Raw genomic sequence first — 19,288 nt, forward strand, 5'->3', positions numbered from 1 at the left:
TTGTGCGAGGCCCTCCGGCATCAGGAGGGCCACCTGCTTTGCTCAGCCCACCAGTCCAAATGCTCCAGAAACACCCTCGTGGACAAATTCAGAAATAGAGTTTCACCAGCTCTCTGGAGTCCTGTGGCCCAGTCACGTCGATACATAAAATGAGCCACCAAGATAACAAAATCAGAATGGAATTAACAGAGGGCAACTAATGGAACAGAATAGACAGCAGAGAAACAGACCCACCCCGAGACGGAAGCCTGGCAAACAGAAAGGGCGGGAATGGCCAATAAAGGGGCATATTAATAATCCCTGATTATTGATATGAGAAAAATTAAATGGCCTCCTTAACCCATCCCCAAAAGATCAGTTACAAAAGGGCTGAAATACAAAAAAGTAAAATAAAATAAAAAACTACAGAAGAGTATCTTTATGGTCTCGGTTAGGAAAGGATTTCTTAAACAGGGGCTACTTGCATAGAAAAATATTAATAAACTTTGACAAAATTAAAGTTAGGATCTTCTGTTCTGTGCTCCTTCCTACAAGGGCACAGATCCCATCTTGAGAGCTCTGCCCTCCTGACCTCATTACCCACTTCTCAAAGGCCCACCTCCCACTGCCCACACTGGGGAGTAGGGCTCCGCCCACACATACACAAGCGCAGTCTGCACCAGTCAGTGAGGCACCTGTCCCAGTCCCACAGCCCCTGCTGGGTGGCCTTGAACAACCCCCTCCCTCTCTCTGTGCCACAGCCTCCTTGCCCTTGACAAAGCCTCCCCGTCCCGGGGGCCACCTGCCTCACAGGCACCATGAGGCCTCATCGCTCAGGGTGATGAGGGAAAGGCCCGGAGAGGGACCCCTCCAGAAAGGACCAAGTAATACTCGCTGAGACCTGTCAGATCACAAGCCATCCCCTACCAGTGGCATTTAGAGAAGCTCTTCTGAGGACACGTGCACGCGCTCACACAGGGGAATAGGCCCCTCTGGGCATCTCTGCCATTGCCCTCATTTTAGCTAGGGCACCTGCACGGTTTGGGATCCCCGTGTGAGGTAAGGGAACGTCCTACCAGCCAGAGGCCAGCTGTGCAGGCTGCGCCCTGTGCCATCCTAGAAGGCACTGTTCCCGGCCCAGTCTCTGTTGCCTTATTAGCTCACAGGTCCTGAAGACACTGCGTGTCTGATACATTTTGTCATTTAATTCTCAGGTTCTGCTGTCTTCATTTTGCAGATGAGGACGCCCAGGCCATACAGAAGAGCAGAGCTGGCATTTAAACTTCCTTCTGCCCAGCGCCAGAAACCCCAGCATGCCCGACTCTGCGCGCTCCGAGTTGGCACGGAAGGTGGGCCACCCAGGTCCTGGTCTTCAGGCCTGGGAACCAGGCATACCAGCCTCAGGAAAGCCCTGCGCGCTGCGCCCGACGGGATGGCCTCAAAAGCAGGGGGGGGTGGCGCCAAGAGCCCTGGACTTGGGTTCAAGTCTGGTTCTAGCACCAACCAGTTGGGCCACGTCTGCCCTCAGTTTCTCCATTCGGCCCACACAGACAGACAACAGTGAGAGCTCAGGGGTTTCGGCGCCCCGCCCTCGGGGGTGGGGCTGGACGTGGTCACGTGGAGGGGCACCCAGTTTCCCCCCAGCCCCGCCCCACCCCGCCCCCGCACTCCGGGCCCTCCTCCCAGTCTCTGTCTGGAGCCGGCAGCGCTGAGCCAGCGTAGGGCGCCCATCGAGCTGGGGACCTGCCGCCGCGCTGCTGAGGTCGGCGCTGTAGCCGCGGGGTCCGAAGACGCCTGCTAGCTGCTCGGTTCCCTCTTGGCCAGCTGTGCAAGCGCTGGACCAGCAGCAGCAGCAGCAGTGACGATTCGAGCGCGGGCGGCAGCAGCAGCCGCGACAACAGTGACACCATGGATCTGTCCTTTATGGCCGCGCAGGTAACGGGACGCCTTCCCCGCGCGACCCACGCCGCCAAGTTTGGGCAGGTCCGGGGCTACGGTCTCGCCCTTCCCACTGGTGCCGGGTGTGCCGGAGGGTTCGGGCTGGGCTGTGGCACCAGCCGGGGATCCCTGTCCCTGTCTTTTGTCCGGAGCTGGGGCATCCCCACCTGGTGCGCGCGTCCAGGATGGCGAGCTCGGTTCCCCGGTGGTGGGGCGGGCCTTGCGCTCAGAGCTCATTGGGTTCACTTGTTCCCAGGCTGCTAGGCGCCTGGGCAGTGGGAGGTGTCCTCTCCCTCCCCTCCCCCCACCACCACTTGCTGTCCCCCTCGGATACCCCAAGCCCTTCAAGGCTGGGCAGCCCAGATGTGTGCACCTGGTTATCTGTCGCTTGCTCCCCACTTCGCTCTTGCCTTTAAGCGAGACCAGAACCGGAGCAAGGCGGCTGCTTTGTGACCTGCCACGCGCCAGGAGAGCGATCATTTGTTTTATCCTGTTTTGCTTTGTGCTGAGTCTGCGGCCATCAGTGCCGGGACCATAACTCTTCCCTTGATGCAAAACAGGTTCCCAGCAGCAGGGAAAACAGATGACTTCTCTTAAAGAACCCCCTGAGGTCTGAGGTTGGGTCACCCTTCTGTGTCTGTGCCATAACTCTCTTGAAGCAGAACAAAGGCACACGCCCGCTTTCCCCAGCTGTCTGGGGCCTTTCCAGTGCCAGTCTGACCCCAGGGAAGGGCCATGTTCGCTCCAGCAGAGTAGGTCCCACAGCTTCTATGAGGTCGGTTACGTTGGGAGCCCAGACACGGGAAGGCCACCGAGGTCCCCTCTGCCCCCTGGGTGGGTGGCAGAGCCCACTTGCTGCCGTTTCATTGTCCAGGGAGTGGAGTTTAAAGACACACTTTCCTTTTCCCCCCAAACTTCACTGTGGTGGAAGCTTGTTTAAAATGTAACAGCAAAACCTAGGCTGTAGGGACAGCGAGTGCCCAGATGCAGGCATGAAAGGGTGCAGAGTCCCCAAACTGGCCCCAGGGAACCCCCATCCATCTCCTGGCCACCCCTTGATGGGTTTTCCATAACGCTACCTGCTCCCGTGAGCAACACGGGCCGTTCGTGCCGAATTTTTCTGTCTCCTCTTTCTCACCCCGTGTTTAAAGCACTGTCACGTGGACATCAATGGACACGGTGGTGACTTAGCTGCATGGTGACTGAGGTGGGCTCAGAGGATTCATTTCTGGAGGGGACAGGAGCTCACACCGTGTCTGTCTGGTTCCCGGCGGGACCCCACCAAACAGCTGGCGTTTCTGCGGTTGAAAGATGAATTGGTCTCTGCTAACCCTGGGGCTGGCTGGAGCAGGAGGAGTTGCTATGGTAACGGGGCAACATAAACAGGGCTTTTTAGCGCCTATAGGCTGAAACTGTGCAGAGATTTGTCTTTTCTTTTTTGTTTATAATTGAAGTCTCATGTGGTCATTTCATTCCCATGGACGGAGGTTTGGGCACTAATTCCCCGCTCCGTCCAGAAAGGAGCGAGACACGAAGTGCCACCCCGCGGGGAGAGACACTAAGGTTTACTGAGCGCCTGCTGAGTGCCAGTCACTGGGCACGCGCACCCTTTCCCACAGTGAGTCCTTGCAGGCCGGTGACCTGGGTGCCACTGTCCCTGTCTCACAGATCAGGAGATCAGACTTCAACCCGCTTCGGTCATTCTCCCAGGACGTGCCGTGGGGAAGGGGAAGAGCTGGGTTTCAATCTGGGTCTGCGTAGCGGTGGTGTTCAGCCCCAGCGTCCCACCTCGCTGCTCCACCCTGAAGACACAGTATCAAGGGCAGCGCAGGTGTTTAAAGATGACCAGTCTCCTCCTCTCCCCCAGGAAGCGGCCTGGCCATGGCGCGCTGTGCTCTGGGGGGCTGGCGTTCCGGAGTCTCCCTGCCCCACACGGCAGGGTCCTTTACTCCTTTGTCTGCAGCGTTAACAGGACTCGGCCAGCGCGAGGGCTCAGCACATGCTCTGAGTGTGCAGTGACCGCCAGGCGTGCCTGACTGTCCCCACACGTCAGCAGTGGGCGATCTGACAGAGAAATGGCAGTGCCACCACACACTTGTTCAGCACGTGCTGAGTGCCTGTCTTGTGCCCGCTCTGTGTCAGGGAAGGGGACAGGGGCGCCCCAGGGCACAGAGTTGAATGGAACGTGGACTTTCTTGCTGGGTACTCCCAGGGTATTGGAGAAATGATAAGCCACGCCATCTCCAGCACAGGTGACCAAGGTGGCTGGTACGTAGTAGGTCCTCCACAGGTATCTATCCGTTAGACGATTGGGTGAGGGCCAGACCAGACGTATGTGCAGAAAAGGCATTCTCAGGAAAGGACAGTGAATTCGAGTGCCAGGTGCTCTCCTCCCAAACACCTGCCCTTGTCAGGACGCTGAGGATGGACGTCCTGGTGGATGAGAACAGGCAGATTCCCCTTGCGGGCCTGGCACCGAGGGCATCCTAGGCAGAAGCGTGAAGGAATGAAGCCCCGAACACAGTCCCAGAATCCTCGGGGAGCAGGAGGGCAGGGGCCCAGGAGAGGTGACAGAAGGTGCTGCCAGGTGAGAGGAGGAGGTCACTCGGTCAGTAAGCAGTGGGCACCGCTGCAGGTCACCGAGCAGCACGGGTTTATCACTCAGTCCCAGGGGAGGACCGAGGCAGGAGGGCGGGTGGGGTCAGGAGCACGCATCTGCCTGATGGATGGAGCAAAGAAACCAGATCATTCCTTGGGAGCCCCAAACCCAAGCCTCTTCCCCTGGGAATGTTGTGAAGAGGGATTCCCGCTCTGAAGGACATCCCCCTCTGCAGAGATGCAGAGACCCTGAGGCCTCCATACTGCCGGAAGGGAATGGACGTGTAAGGCACCTACTGTGTGCTGGGCCAGCACAGGGGATGAACCAGAGGGACAAGGAGTGCTTGTTCCCATGTCCCTAAGTTGTAACCCCTCCCCTGCAACCTCAGTCTAGTTTCGTCCTGCACTGTCCCTTCAGTCACTAGCCCGAACCCAGGTGTCCCCAGATGTTGCTGCCGTTGGAAACACCTAGGAGCTCCTAGCAGTCCTGAAGCCCCAGCCACAGCCCAAGCCCTGCCTTCAGAGTCGGGGGCGGGAGCCGGCATCAGGGTTTCTTTTTCATCCCCCAGTGGATTCCAGTGTGCGGTCAGGGGTGAGACCCAGACTTTAAATCCTTACTGTAGGGCTGTTCCCTCCCTCCCCTTCTCAGGATGGAACAGATCCTTGGCCCTTTGGTCCCTTTTAGGTCATTAAAGTCACATGGTCCCTGGAAGTCACCCCAGCCTCCATTCAGCAACTTCAAATAGAGAGATCCAGAATAATATAACCTGGGAACTTGTTCCAAAATCAAGGTTCTCCCTCTCTCCAGGCCACACCTGCCACAGGTGCGAAACCTGGAGCCTGGGGTGAGTATCTTTATGGTTCCCACGGCACAGACAGGGAGGAAAGGAGGATCTGGGGAGGCTCGCTGCAAAGCACAAGAGCCGGGAGGGGGCCCCTCGCTACGCATCAGCTTCAGAGACTCATGGATCCTCTGAGGTGCACAAAGTGTGGGGATTACGTACATTTTTTTAAAAAATAAGTCGCTAGAGAGGCCTGTGTTCATTTCCTAGGGCGGCTGAAACAAATTACCTCGCTGAGCGGCTTCAGGCAACAGAAATGCAATCCCTTCCAGTTCTGCAGACTGGAAGTCGAGGTTGGGGGTCGGCAGGGCCGGGCAGGTCAGAAGGGGGCAGGGAGAAGGCGGTCCACGCCTCCCTCCTAGCGCCTGCTGTTGCCGGCAGTCCTCAGCCTCCCTGGCTTGTAGGTGCCTCTCTGTGATCTCGGCCTCTGTTCTCACTAGTCTCTCTGTGTCTCTCCTTATCAGGACACCCGTCACATTGCATTAGGGCCCACTCTCATGACCTCCTCTTAACTTGATTATATCTGCAGGGTCCCCTTTTCAAAGGTCACCTTCACAGGCACCAGGACTTAGGACTTCCGTATATCTTTTTGGGGGGACGCAATTCAACCCATGGCAGGGTTTGAAGACCCCTAAACAATAGAGATCTTGGTTCTTGTGTTGCCGGCCACTGGTCTTCGAGAGGCAGTAGACCGATCCCTGGTCGAAGCCTCAGTTTCATCACCTGTAAAATGCGGACAAAGCCGCCTGCCCAGCTGCTCATCTAGTCATTCAGCAGATGTTCCCTGTGTGCCAGGCCCTCCCCACTTGGAGTGCTAGGGAGGGAGGAGTCACAGGCCCTATGTGACAGGGTTAGGGGGTAGACACAAGTGCCCTGGGAGCCCAGAGGTGGCACCCAACCCAGCCCTGGAGGTCAGGGAAGGCTCCCGGAGGTTTGAATTGAGCTGAGTTTCAGGGACGCTTAGCTGTTCCAGAGACAAAACGAGAGGGCATTCCAGGTGGAGGGCATGCATCATGCGTGAAGGCTGGGGATGGAACGGAGCTGGACGTAGTGTCTCCTGTTGGGGGCAGGGGTGTAAGTGCCCGTGTGGTCGGACCAAGGTGGGAGAGGAGACCGGGGAGACTGGGGCCAGGCAGGTGGCTTCATGGACTGGAACAAGATGGGGTGAGGGGCCGGGGCGCCCCGGAGGGCAGGGGTCTGGCTGCAGCCCATCGCTTGAGCCACCCAGACACACAGGCCCAGGGCTGCGGGCCCTCTGGGTTTTCAAGGGAACTGAACGTTTGATCTGCACTTGCAGTCTGGATTTTCAAATCTCGGCAGCTAATTGATTTCTTTAACCAACCTACCAGCCATGACGTGAGCAGTTTCAGCTTCTTCTTGCTTATTATTTCAGGCACTTGGTGGCTTAAAGCAATACTTTGTCTTTCGCTCACGATTTTGTGGCCCCAGAGTTTGGGAGGGACTCGGGCAGCATGATGGCATCAGCTGGGGCTCCGTGGCTTCTTTACACACACACCTGGCACCGCTGAGCAGCCCGACTGCTCTCTCCACTGGGCGTTTCAGCCCGAAGGTGCTCCTGCGGGCAGCCGGGCCCCGCCCAGTGGGGTGGCCTCAGGGACTTTGCACCTCTTGTGTGGCGCTGCCTCCCCTCCAAGAAGCATTCCCAGGTGGAAGGTGCAAAACTTCTCATGCCCTAGCCTTGGAAGTCCCAGGGGCTCGCTAACTCTGCTCTCCTTTGGTCAGGAGTCCTGAGGCCCGCCCAGGTTTAAGGGGAAGGGGTCAGATCTCACCCATCGATGTGGGGGCAGTGTGGGCGTCCAGGAGGCAGGGAAGGAACGGGTGGAAGCCGTTCTTGGGGGACTGGCTGCTCCATGGACCAAACAGAGCAGGTGTGGGGGCCGCGTTCGTCCTGCAGCCGCCGGTGTAGTCTCTGTAGACTGGGCGGTGGGTGGACAGAGCCGGACAAAACCTTGTGGTCAACAGCCAAGCCTGGAGAGAAGTCAGTTATTACTAGGCAGGTTGGCCGTGACTTGGTTCGGTGGGACCATATGAAGCTACTGATATTTGACCATTTTTGACCCACAAAATGACCTTTCATTTCGTCAACCTAATAGGTCCTACCTGCTAAGACAGTAAGGTCCCTGAGAGAAGAAAAGCCGTGGGGCAGGGGGTGGGGTGAGGAGGCCTGGTGGAGAGTAGCTACCTGCTGGAGACATCTGAGGAGGCTGCCTCTGCTCAGAGCGTGGACCCTCCCCGACTCTTCCCTGGTGGGAGGGCACCGTCGCACCTGGCACGTTATGTGGACCGTGGTGGGTCGTTCTGCAAGACAGCTCGTGTGGCTTGGTCTAATCATAGCTGAGATGCCGATACACCCCCTCCAGTCCCCCTTTCTCCATTTCTCTCTCCTTCCGGACCTTGGGAGGCTCGCAGTTAATTTGCATTTTAATCATTTTTCATGAAGGGGAAAAAACACAAAAGAGATCTGGTGATGTTGAAGAGGCGTGTGCATTAGCTCTTGGGAGGGTCCTAGCTACAGTCCGGGCTCCTTCCAAGGGATCTGCACAGAACCAGCAGAAGTGCCCCCATGGCGGAACCTGGCCCTGCCCGGGAAAATAGGGTTCTAGGGTGGCTGGCAGTCTGCTACTTAGAGAACGCTTTCCCCAGCCAGGGACGGCTCCTTCTCCTTGGAGCAAGAATTACCATTAAAATACAAATTGTCTATTATCTCAGATGTTTTTAACCGAAGGGCCTGTCTTGTACTTCCAATTCCCGGAAAAAAGATTTAAATATTTTATCATGCTAAGCAGACCTGCCTCGGGAGGGAATATAGGGCTCCGTGTGCACAGGCGTGTGATGAGCAGTTAAGGAAAAAGGAAAAATCTGTAGCGCCTCTCGTAGACCAGATTTGCGGACGGCGCTGCAAGCGCCAAGGCCTTGGGTTGGACTTGGAATAACTGTGTCTCACGGAGCTAAGAAACCTGGGGCATCTGGGGGTGGACTGCGAGTCTCCAATTAAAAACTTGAAGTGTTTTTCAGAGCACCTGCTGTATGATCAGCCCTGCTTTGAGCGGTAGGGGGGGGGGTGTCTGAACCCTACCTCCTCCAACACTGAGAGGATGGGAATCCATTTCTGCTCACTCCCTCCCTCCCTGTCTGTGTTCTGTTATCCAAGCTGCCACATATCGAATACGGAGGGAGCTCCAGGCAGGCCCTGGGTTGAATAGTGCACAGAAACTCACTGCCTCCTTCTAAGAGCTCCGTGGGATAGACCACTTTAGACCCATTTTATAGATGAGGAAAGCGAGGCTTAGAGAGGCGAAGTCACTTGCCCAGGGCACACAGCTAAAATCTCTGTGCCACTTCAGCCCATCTTTAAAATCTGACCTGACCTTCCCTACCTCCTGACTGGAGTATTTAAACCATTTACATTTCATGTGATGTTTTATACAACTGGGTATAAAGCTACCATCTTGCTGTTTTTTTTTTTTTCATTGGTCCCATCCATTCTTTGTTGTTGGTTTTTTTTTTTCCTTTCCTCTTTTTCTCCCTTCTTTTGGATTAACTGACAAGTTTTTATTCCACATTATATCCTCTGTTGGCTTATTAGCTATAACTCCTTGTTTTGTTATTTTAGTGGTTGCTTTAGGGTGTGGAGTTTACATCTGTAACTATCCAACTTCTCTACGAGCGAAATTGTTCCTCTTCACCCACGGTGCAAGAATCTTACCATAATCTACTTCTACTTCTCCCCTCTCAGTTTTTGTGCTTTCCTTGTTATAGGTCTCACTTCTACATCTGTTATAAACCTTACATTACATTGTTATGCCTATTAAAAGTCACTTACCTTTTAAAGAGATTTAAACAGTAAGAAAGAAATCCTGTATAGTTTCCCATATGGTTATTATTCCCAGTGCTCTTTATTCCCTTGCGTGGATCCTTTTTCTTTTTTCCCTGCCTAACAGACTTTAACAGTTCTGGTTGTGCAGAAATGCTGGTGACGGATTCTTTCAGCTCCTGTATGTCTGGAAAAAAAGTCTTTTTTGGCTTTTGTTTTTGAAAAGTTTTTTTTTTTTTAACTGGGCATAGAATTCTAGCCTGACAGTTTGCTTTTCAGAATATTACTCCGCCACCTTCCTGCTCACGTGCATTGTTGCCAGTGTGAAACCTGCTGTCATTTCTGTCTTATCCCTCTAAACAAAATGTGTCTTTTTTTTCCTTTGGCTGCTTTTACAGTTTTCTCTGTACCGACTTGAAGCATATTGATTATAATGTGCCTTTGGGTCATTTTTTTCTTCATGTTTCCTGTGCAAAGGGTTTGGGAGCTTCCTGCACCTGTGGGTTTATCCTGGAAATTTTTCTGTCCTTCCCCCACCCCCACCCCGGTTTTATTGAGATATAGTTAACATTGTATAAGTGTAATGTGTGTAACATAATGATGTATTGATATGTGTATATCTTGCAAAATGATGACCACAATAAACTTAGTTAACATTCATCTGCTCATATAGTAACAATTCCATGTTCCGCGTGTGACCAGAACTTTTCAAATCTGCTCTCTTAGAAACGTTCCGTGGACAATACAGTATTGTTAATTAGAACCTCCATGCTGTGCTCCACATCCCCGGGACTTAATTATCTCGTAACCGGACATTGGTACCTTTTGACTCCCTGCACCCAGTCCCCCCACCCCCTGCCTCCGGCAGCCCCCACTTTGGTCTGTTTCTATGTGTTTGGGTTTCTTTAGATTCTATGTACAAGGGAGATCATACAGTATTTGTCTGTCTGACTTACTTTACTTAGCATGGGGCCCGCAAGGTCCCTCCATGGTGTCACAAATGGCAAGATTCCCTTCTGCTCGTGGCTGAGTATGTTCCAGTGTGTGTGTATGTCCCATTTTTTCATCCATTCATTCGTCCACGGACACGAGGTTGGTTTCTGTGCCCTGGCCACTGCACATAGTGCTGCAGTGAACGTGGGGTGCAGACTTCTTCTCAGGGGACCGGTATGGTTTCCTGCAGACACATCCTCAGAAGCGAAACTGCTGGATCATATGCTAGTTCCGTCTTTAAATTCTTAATTTAACTTTTTGAGCCTCCATGCTGTTTTCCCTTGTGGCTACACCAGCTTACACTCCCACCAACCGAGTGCAATGGTTCCTTTTTCTCTGCACCCTCACCAGCACTTGTCACCTACCATCTTTCTGCCTGCAGCATCCTAACAGGTGAGGCGCATCTCACTGTGGTTCCGCTTTACATTTCCCCGATAATCAGTGATGCTGAGTACATTTTCACGTATCTGCTGGCCATCTGAGTGTCTTCTTTGGGGGAGATGACTTATTCAATCCTTTGCCTGTTTTTAATTGGATTGTTTAGGGGTTTTTGGCCATTAAGTTCAGCTTCCTTCCCTCTCTGTTCTCCTTTGGAGAGTCCAGCACGTAGATCAGGCTGCGTGAAGTTGTCTCACAGCTCCCTGACGCTTGCCATTCTCTCTCCAGTCTTTTTTCTGTCTGTGTTTCATTTTGGATAGTTACTGATATGTCTTCAAGTTCACCAATATTTTCTTTGAATAGCTAATCTCTGTTAATCCCATCCAGCGTGCGATCTCGGACATTGTAGTTTTCATGCCTAGAAGCTTAATGTGGGTCTTTTTTAATATCTTCTATTCTCTTCCTAACTTGGTCAATGTTTTCTCTAGCTTTTTGAACATGTGGAATAGAGTTATAACAACGTTTTAATGTCTTTTCTCCTAATTCTAAATCTCAGTCCATTCGGGGCTGGTTTTGATGGATTGTTTCTTCCCTTTGGGTCAGCCTTTCCTGCTGCTTTGCGTACCTGGTAACTTTCAGTTGGATGCCAGACACTGTGAACTTTACCTTTTTGGATGCTGGATGTTCTCATAGTCCTAGAAATATTCTCAAGCTTTGCTCTGGGATGCAGTTCTGTTGCTTGGAAACAGTGTGACGGTTTGGGTTTTGCTTGTAAGATTTGGCAGGTGGGACCAGAGCCGCCTGTAGTCTCAGCACCTGTTTCCCACCACGGAGGCAGGGCTGTTCCGAGCATTCTACGCAGGCTCTGTGCGCCATGAGACATTTTAAAGACTGGGTGGATCAGGCACTATGTACGGCCTGTGCATGCACCAGGGCGTGTTCCCTGAATCCTTCTGGGCGATTCTTCCCTGTCTCCGGTGGTGTCCTCGCACACGTGTCCTCTGCTGAATATCTGTGGTCCTTCTGCAGAATTCCAGGACACTCAGTCCGTACAGCTGTCCCCTCTCCACACTCTGCCTTGTGCTCTCCGGCTGCCTCGGTCTCCCCGACTCTCCGTCCTGTGTCTTCAACCAGGGAGTCTGCTGGTCTCTGCCTGCGTTCCCCTCCCTGCTCTACGGCCCGGAAACTCTCCCCAGGCAGTAAACTGAGGCGATTGTAGGGCTCGCCTTGTTTGTTTCTATCTCTCAAGGTCACTGTCCTTCGTGGCCTGGTGTCCAATATCTTGAAAGCCATTTTTGTATATTTTGTCCCTTTTCTGTTGTTTCATTTGGGAGGGAAAATCTTGTCCCTGTTTCTCCATCTTGGCTGGGAGCAAAATTTTCTTTTTAAAGGTTTTATTTACTTATTTTTAGAGAGAGGGAAGAGAGGGAGAGAAACATCAATGTGTGGTTGCCTCTTGTGTGCCCCTTACTGGGGACCTGCTGGAAGCCAGGCATGCATCCTGACTGGGAATTGAATCGGTGACCCTTTGGTTCGTAGGCTGGCACTCAGTCCACTGAGCCACACCAGCCAGGGCGGGAAGCAGAGTTTTCTTAAGTCTGTGCTCCTAATGGCCCTATTCCCACCCCTGCCCCCCCTCCCCTCGTGGAGAAGGAGTGTGACACCTGCGTCTGAGTCTGGCCCACGGCCTCCCCTCCCAGTGATGGGACCTGGTCCAGCACTGCCCTGTGTCTTCTGAGTGAGCTCACACGCAGGTAACGTGCACACTCACCTCGCAGGTAAGCTCCAGAGTCGGGGGCCCGACCTGTGCGTGGACGGACCACGTTCCTCTCCACACTGCCCCTGCCACTTGAGTTCCCTCAGGGTGTCTTGTGACAGGACGTTCCACGGGACATCGATAGAACCTGAGGGTGATCAGGCGGGAGGACTGTGTGCCAGCAGCCAGAGGTCGGGCAGCTCAGTGACCAGGGCTGGGTCCCCTTAGGCCTCTGTCCTAGGCATGAGAGCCCTGGTGAGCCTCATTCCCCAGAAGATGAAATCGAGAGAGTGGGGAGCAGGTGACTCCAGGCTTACCCCCACCAGGGTGGTAGCCAACAGCTGGGACCCCGTCTGCCCCCTCCAGATCCCCCAAAATCCCTTCCTCCATCTCCTTGGCATAGCATGCTAGGAGCTGATTACAAGTTCATTATAATCTGGCGTCCAGTGGCTTTGAGGGAGACCAGGGGCGTGGGTAGACTAATGGGCTTCCGGGCCCTACACTCCCGCCGGTCTTTGCTGAGCCATGACAGCACTGCCCACATCACCTGGCCCCTCTCTGACGCCCAGGCAGTCCTTCTACCTTCCCGAGGAGAGCTGGATGACCAAATCAGTCGGGCAGGGTGGGCCCTGCAGGCAGCATGCCTTGGAGACACCCCTGTGCTGTGTTGGGGGGTGTTGAGGAGCCACAGAGGAGCTATCGCCAGCCTGTCTCTGTCACCCTCACCGACATCCTGTGAGCACATTACATGCAGGGCATGGCTCTCAGGTGTGCAGACAGGTGAGGCAGGCAGGGATGGAGGGGACAGAGGAGGGCACGGCCCTGTGCATGCAGTGCGACCGATCACACGCCCATTTCTGAGAGGAGGAGACCGAGGGCCTGGCCCCTGGCCACCAGGTAGGAGCCTGGGGCCCAGATGCCAGAGCGGGACAGCAGCTGGTGGCTCACACTTGTTGCAGTGGGAGTGAGGATGACCTGAGGCCTAGACACGTGTGGTCCTGTGTCACAAACCTCCGCAGCCCAGCCATCTGTTAGCTCGGTCCTCCACTCACTGCCTGTGCGGACAGAGTGGATTATAGCTGAAGCAAATTATTCTAAAACGCAGACAGGCTGACGCCAGAGATGGGTTGGGGACCCCAGGAGGCTGGAAGGATAAGGAGAGGTCTGGGGGAAGGGACACTTGCTCCTTCTAGAAGTGACCTTCCCTCCCCTCCTCTGGCCCCCAAAGCTGTGTCAGGCTCTCCCTTGGAGCATCCCTCTGTCTGAGGTTCCCGTCTCCTTTATGTCAGAAGCTGTGCAGCCCAGGCCCAGAGCTGGTGAATATTTCATAAACAACCCAAGAGGGAGAAGCAGTGAAAGCACAGGAAAAGCGGGATGGGAAAGCGTGTCTTGAATCAGCTTGCCAGCATCCCTCCTGGGGTCTGCGTCGTAGCTTTCCCCAAGGCCGCCAGTCACTAACAGCACCCAGTCCTGCTCCTGCACCCACATACTGCCCCTGAAAGCCCCCAGGCCCCAGCACCCTCCCCTGTCCCCTGCGGGGTGAATGCTGCTTCCTGGACCAGGAGCTTCCCATGTAGCACTTTGGTCCCTCCTCTGAACAGGCCCATGGTGTGAACCTGTGATGACTGTAGTGTGTGAACCTATGATAACTGGTGTGAACCTACGCTGGCTGTGGGGCCCCCCACCCCGTGCCGGCCGTGGAGCCCCCTGTGCTGGCCGTGGTGTTGACCTGTGGTTGCCCCCGGTTGACTAGTGAGGAATGGGGCCCAGAGCAGTGCAGGTGTCTGCAGCAGACAGCTGATAGCCCTTGAGTTTGAATAGAAAGCTGATGCCTCTTGACCTCTGGACTTCACGGTCAAACTGGTGACTCAGATGTAAGGCCACCAGCCCTCCAGGTCTGCATACAACTGAGGGGTTTCCTAGGATGCAGGACTTTTACTGCTGAAACCTGGACAGTTCCAGGCAAACCAGGGTAATTGGTCACCCTACTGAGAGATCCTCTGGGATTCAGAGGGCTTTCTGATCTCTGGGCCTCAAAGGAGGGCACCTCCAGCAATCTGCAGGGGCAGGCTGTCCAGGAAGGCTTCCTGGAGGAGGTGGTGTCTGAAGCCTGCTGTTACGGGTCTTCCTCTCCCGCTGCTCTGCCTCTGAGCACTTGAACCTTTCTTCGAGGTCACAGCAGCTCTGGTGTGGCCACAGGCCCTGGAGGGAACAGGCTGGCAGGTCCTTCAGTTCTGTAATTCTAGGTTCCAGCTGGTACCAGGCTCTGTCTGGCATCAGAGGTCCCTCCACACAGGGCCAGTGCGTGCCCTGGGCGGGGCAGCAGTGGGGTGCAGGGCTGAACCCAGGGCAGGCTCTGCGCCCTTGTTTGGGGCCACCTTTGAAGTGGTGCCTCTTAGACCACCTGCTGTCCCTCTGCTTCCTTTTCACCGGTCTTCACAACTGTCTTGTCCTCGTAATACCCTGAAAAGCCTCCCCTTTGGAGGGACACACTGCCCTCTGTGTCCCCTTCCCCAGCTGTGCTTCTGCCTCTGGATCTGCCTTCGAATCTGGCTCTGCCATCAGCTGCCGTGTTCTCCCAGAGCTGCCACCGAACGGCTCTGCACCTGTGTTCTCGCCTGTAAAATCCTCCTGGAAGTGCAGAGTAGGATTAGGAAGAGCAAGGGCGCGACACCTGGCACTCAGCATTATCCAGATCTAAGGAAGGAGACCCAGGGAAGGGAATGGCCCTGTGTGTCATCACTGGCTCAAGGACACGGACCTGAGGGGTTTGGGTTGCCAGCCACCCATGCTGGGGTCTCTTGGCTCCCTCGTGCTCCGGCTGAACAGCCTGGCCCCAGCTGGCGAAGTCTCGGACTCACACCAGCCCCTGCCCAGAACCTTCTCTCAAATGTGGAAATCCAGTTCCATTGTCTGAGCTCCTTCTTGGTCTAGGGTGGTGCTGGGCGGCAGGTGAGATCAGCATTGCTGTGAAAGCTCCTCCATCCACCACCTCGTTTCACTTGCAAAATACGTCTGTTCAAGGAAGCAAAAGCCTTCGCTATGTTCCTGAGTTTAAGACAGTGAGCACGGCTGAGCTGACTGATGCTACTTTAGGGACTTGGCGGTCAGTGGACTCCTCTGGCCCAGGGGGCTGGAGGAGAGCCTCCTGGAGCAAAGATGGTTCATAACCTCAAGTGACCAAATAGTGTCCGTCAGCAAATATCCTAACAAATGAAAACACATATTCATAGGCTCAAGATTACAAGTCAACAGCCATTCGAACTGTTACAACCAAACATTCGTTGTGACAGCAAAGCTGGTGATGCTTCCTGGTACCTGGAATGAAGTCTGACCTTCTGAGGACCAGGTGCAGAATCCAACGGCTGCCACTTAAATGGATCAGTAACTTACGTAAACATTTAATCCTCTCTCCCCACTTATCGAACAAGATAAACTGACCCGCCCTGTGTCCCTGGTTTCCCAAGTCTCTCAGATTTCACACCAGCCCATCTGTGGGTTCTGTTTTACGTTTGTTTCTGGGTCTACTTTCTAACTGGGGGGTAACTCACAGACAACACAGAGCATTCCTTCCACATTCAGTTGGGTGAGTTTATTGGGGTGGCCAAAAAGTCTGTGTGCTTTTTTTCTGTAAAATAAAAGACACAGTTCTCATTTTCACCAATAATTTTATTGATTTGGATATTTGGAGTATGTTGGCTATCTCCCATGTGGTATCACATTGGTGGTTCTCGATTATTTGGATCGCTGTCAACTTCAACTGGTCTGCCTGACCGTGGAGCACCGTCCAGCGAGAAATCTCCGGCACGAAACTCTGCAAACCACTTTTGACACATTCAGTCAGTCACAGCACTTTCTCCATGCACTGCACAAGTCTTTTTTTGCATTTCAGTTGCATTTTTACCTTTCTTGAAATAATGAAGCATAAAATGCCAAAAATCCTGCGTATTATTTTCTTCCATCTTCAGTGTTAAAATGGCTACACAAACATTCACCCGTTTTGATAAGTGTTTTCTTAAAATGCACGCAGACAGGACGGCTGTCACAGTGCAACCTAACAAAGTTGTTTCGAATGACGCTAAAGACAGCTACGCACTACTACAGCCGTCGTACAGAAAAACCCGAACACCCTTTTTGGCCAACCCAGTGCACAGTGTGCAGGTCGTCGCCGTGACAGGCCTGACCGCCACCCTGTGGGAGCCCTGCTTACACGGTCGGCCCCGGCTGGGCTCTGTGCCCACAGCATCCGGGAGGGTCCCAGCTGTCCTGACCGAGGACGATGCCTCGCGGAGCCTAAACTGGGCAAACAGCACAGGTAGGCGGAACAGCGGCTTTCCTGCTGGGAGTCTGGGGTTTGGTCCGTGCTAGGCGGGGGGTGCCCCCGTGACCAGCCCCAGTAAAGACCCTGGGCACCGTGTGTCCTTCGTTGGCTACATCTTAGACGTCACGTCACGACCACTTGTTGGGGAATTCGGTGTGTCCCGTGCGGTTCCACCGGCAGGGGACATTGGAAGCCTGTGCCTGGTTCCAACTTCACCCGTGCGCCTGCTCCTTCAGCACCATGCCTGTGCTTTGTGCCCTGTAATAAATGACAGGGGTCCTGGAGGGTCACTGAACCTGCAGTGGGCTTGGGGACCCCAACGTACACACACAGACACCCCCACAACTGCCCCCGGGCCAAACATAGCACATTTCCAACGCCTCTGAGGGACCCTCTCCCGGCCAGTGCTCCCCAACCACCGTTGTCACCTGTTGCTCTCATGTCCCCATGCTTCCCAGTAGTTCTTGGGGTGCACCTTTCTCTCTCGATCACTCGTCTGCATCTGTTTGCACCCAGAACAGTTGCGTGGTTTCTTTGCACTGAGCTTACTGACAAGCACATCTGTCTCCTGGAAAGTGCAGCCCCTGACCAGGTCGTGTTTTAGCCCCCAGAAGAATGTTGCTCAGTGGCACCATTTCTACTTCCCCTCTTCCCCACCCCCCACCCCAGCACTTAACTCCCCTTCTTACTTAAAGCCTTGTGACTATTCACTTATTTAAAATGATGCACCCTTTTAAAACGCTCCCATGGGGGTGGGGGGGAGGTGTTTATTAGTCTGCGTTCTTGCTGGAGACTTCCTAAATGGCTCCAGTCCCTCACCTGCTCTGAGACTATTTGAAAGCAGGGCAGGGTTCATTAGAACTGTTTTCAATCAGCATCAACACTGCGGTTTTCCCACGTAGCCAGGCACTCAAGCATGGTGTGGAGATTTGTACATGATGTTGGAAATGCTTCCATGCATCTGTTTTCACAAGCAGAGAGCTTGGGGGAGCAGGCACAGTGACCCCTGGGCTCTTGTCCTCCCCAGAGGGGTCAGGATCCTGTCGTGGAGTGATAGCTAGGCGCCCTGGACCCCACGCTCTAAGGCAGTGCCGTTTCTCTGCCACGCTCCCCTGGCCCTGCTCACGTCCATCCCCAGACTGTGCTGGCTGTGCGGACGTCAGGTGGAGCCCTGGCCGGCCCAGGCCCAGCCGCTCTTCCAAGCACAGAGCCTGGGGCGGGGATGGAGTCGACCCTGCACAGAAGATGAAGGCAGGTAGGACTGGGGTGGCAGGCCTGGGTCTGAGCAGGCCCCGCCCTGCTCACTGCAGGGCCGCTGGCAAGTCCTCCTGCCCTAGAGCCGCAGGCTCCTCCGAAGTCCGCAGGCTCCTCCGAAGTCCGGGTTGGACGGCTAGCGCCCTGGAACAGGTGGAGCCAGTGGAGGTGTGCCTTGCGGGGTGTGGCATTTCCAGTTGTACACTATGCTGGTCCAGCAGATGAACATGTTGTGTCTGAGCAGATGGCTCGTATCCGCCACATCCTCTCCTGCTAGGGGCCAGCAGTTTAGGGCTCCACTAACCCACAGCTCGGTCCTTTCTCCCTCCGTCTTCCTCACTGTCCTCCTGCCTCACCAGCCCACTAGTTTTCCTCCTCAGCCAGGGGCGTCTGCTGCACCCCACCCCACGTACATCCCACCCCGGGGAATCTGCCCACCATGGTGAATCACCCAACACACCTGTCTGAAGAGGAATAAGCCCTACATCCGTCACAGCAAACATCAGAGGCTCTAAGACACCATCTGCAGAGGGGGCTGGCAGAGGCTGACCGGGTGGGTCCCCATCACAGACCCCCACCCGCCTCCCCAGCTCATTGCGTAGTTGCCACGCTCGAGTGGGAAGGAGAATACCAAGTGCTCAAAATTCCACAGTTGGGACGTGTTTCTCCCAGAGCGTGCGCCCTCATAAAGTAGTGAAAATTAAGACACTGCCACCAGCAACTACCCCCACTAACAGTAACAGTAACATGAAGAAATACGGCAGCTTTTTAAATTATTATCCACCAGGTGCCAGGCCCTGGGCCGAGCGTTGGGCTCAGGTCTTTACATCTGTCGGCTCCTGAAGTCCTCAAAGCCCCCGAGGAGGGAGGTGTTCTCAGCCCCATTTTACAGAAGAGAAGAGTAAGGCCCAGGAAGGGTGACGGATTGGTCTACAGGCACACATCTCCTCGGTAGCCAAATCACACACGGGATGCAGATGGCCCCGCGACTTGTCCAGCATGTTCTCTCTGTGGGAGGAGGCGGGATTTGGTTTTATTTGTCACCATGGGGCGTGCGTGCGATTGTTCCGTATTTCAAGCTGTAAGTTCGCTCGAGGAGCTGCTTGCTCTTGTTGAAGAACAACCAAGGGCACCAGGAGAGCCCGTGCACTTGTCATGCACACCTGGGCTCAGTGAAGGGTGTGTGTGTGTGTGTGTGTGTGTGTGACACTGTGCTTTATTTCAAGCAGAACTTGTTAGTCTCCGTGTAACTGGTGTGTGACAGATGAGGCCTTCGGGGGAGCGAGATGCAAAGAAATAAACACCTCAGCATAAGCCATGGCTTTCTCTCTAGCCCTCGCCGGGACGATTATCCTGATACTTCATCTTCTAGGTCTGCAGCCACACCCCTCCTT

General features: G+C 54.4%; 1 protein-coding gene across 1 annotated transcript in view; it reads left to right on the forward strand.

Annotated features, from left to right (window-relative positions):
* The first annotated feature begins 1,690 nt into the window (after positions 1 to 1,690).
* Positions 1,691 to 19,288, forward strand: part of C7H14orf132 (chromosome 7 C14orf132 homolog) — a 29,993-nt gene continuing 12,395 nt past the window's right edge. Inside the window, exon 1 of the mRNA XM_024568224.3 lies at positions 1,691 to 1,914. Coding sequence (XP_024423992.2) covers positions 1,888 to 1,914 — 27 coding nt within the window. The 5' untranslated portion in view covers positions 1,691 to 1,887. The remainder of the gene's footprint in view (positions 1,915 to 19,288) is intronic.

The sequence above is a fragment of the Desmodus rotundus genome, chromosome 7, assembly GCF_022682495.2.
Source record: "Desmodus rotundus isolate HL8 chromosome 7, HLdesRot8A.1, whole genome shotgun sequence".
Lineage (NCBI taxonomy): Eukaryota > Metazoa > Chordata > Mammalia > Chiroptera > Phyllostomidae > Desmodus > Desmodus rotundus.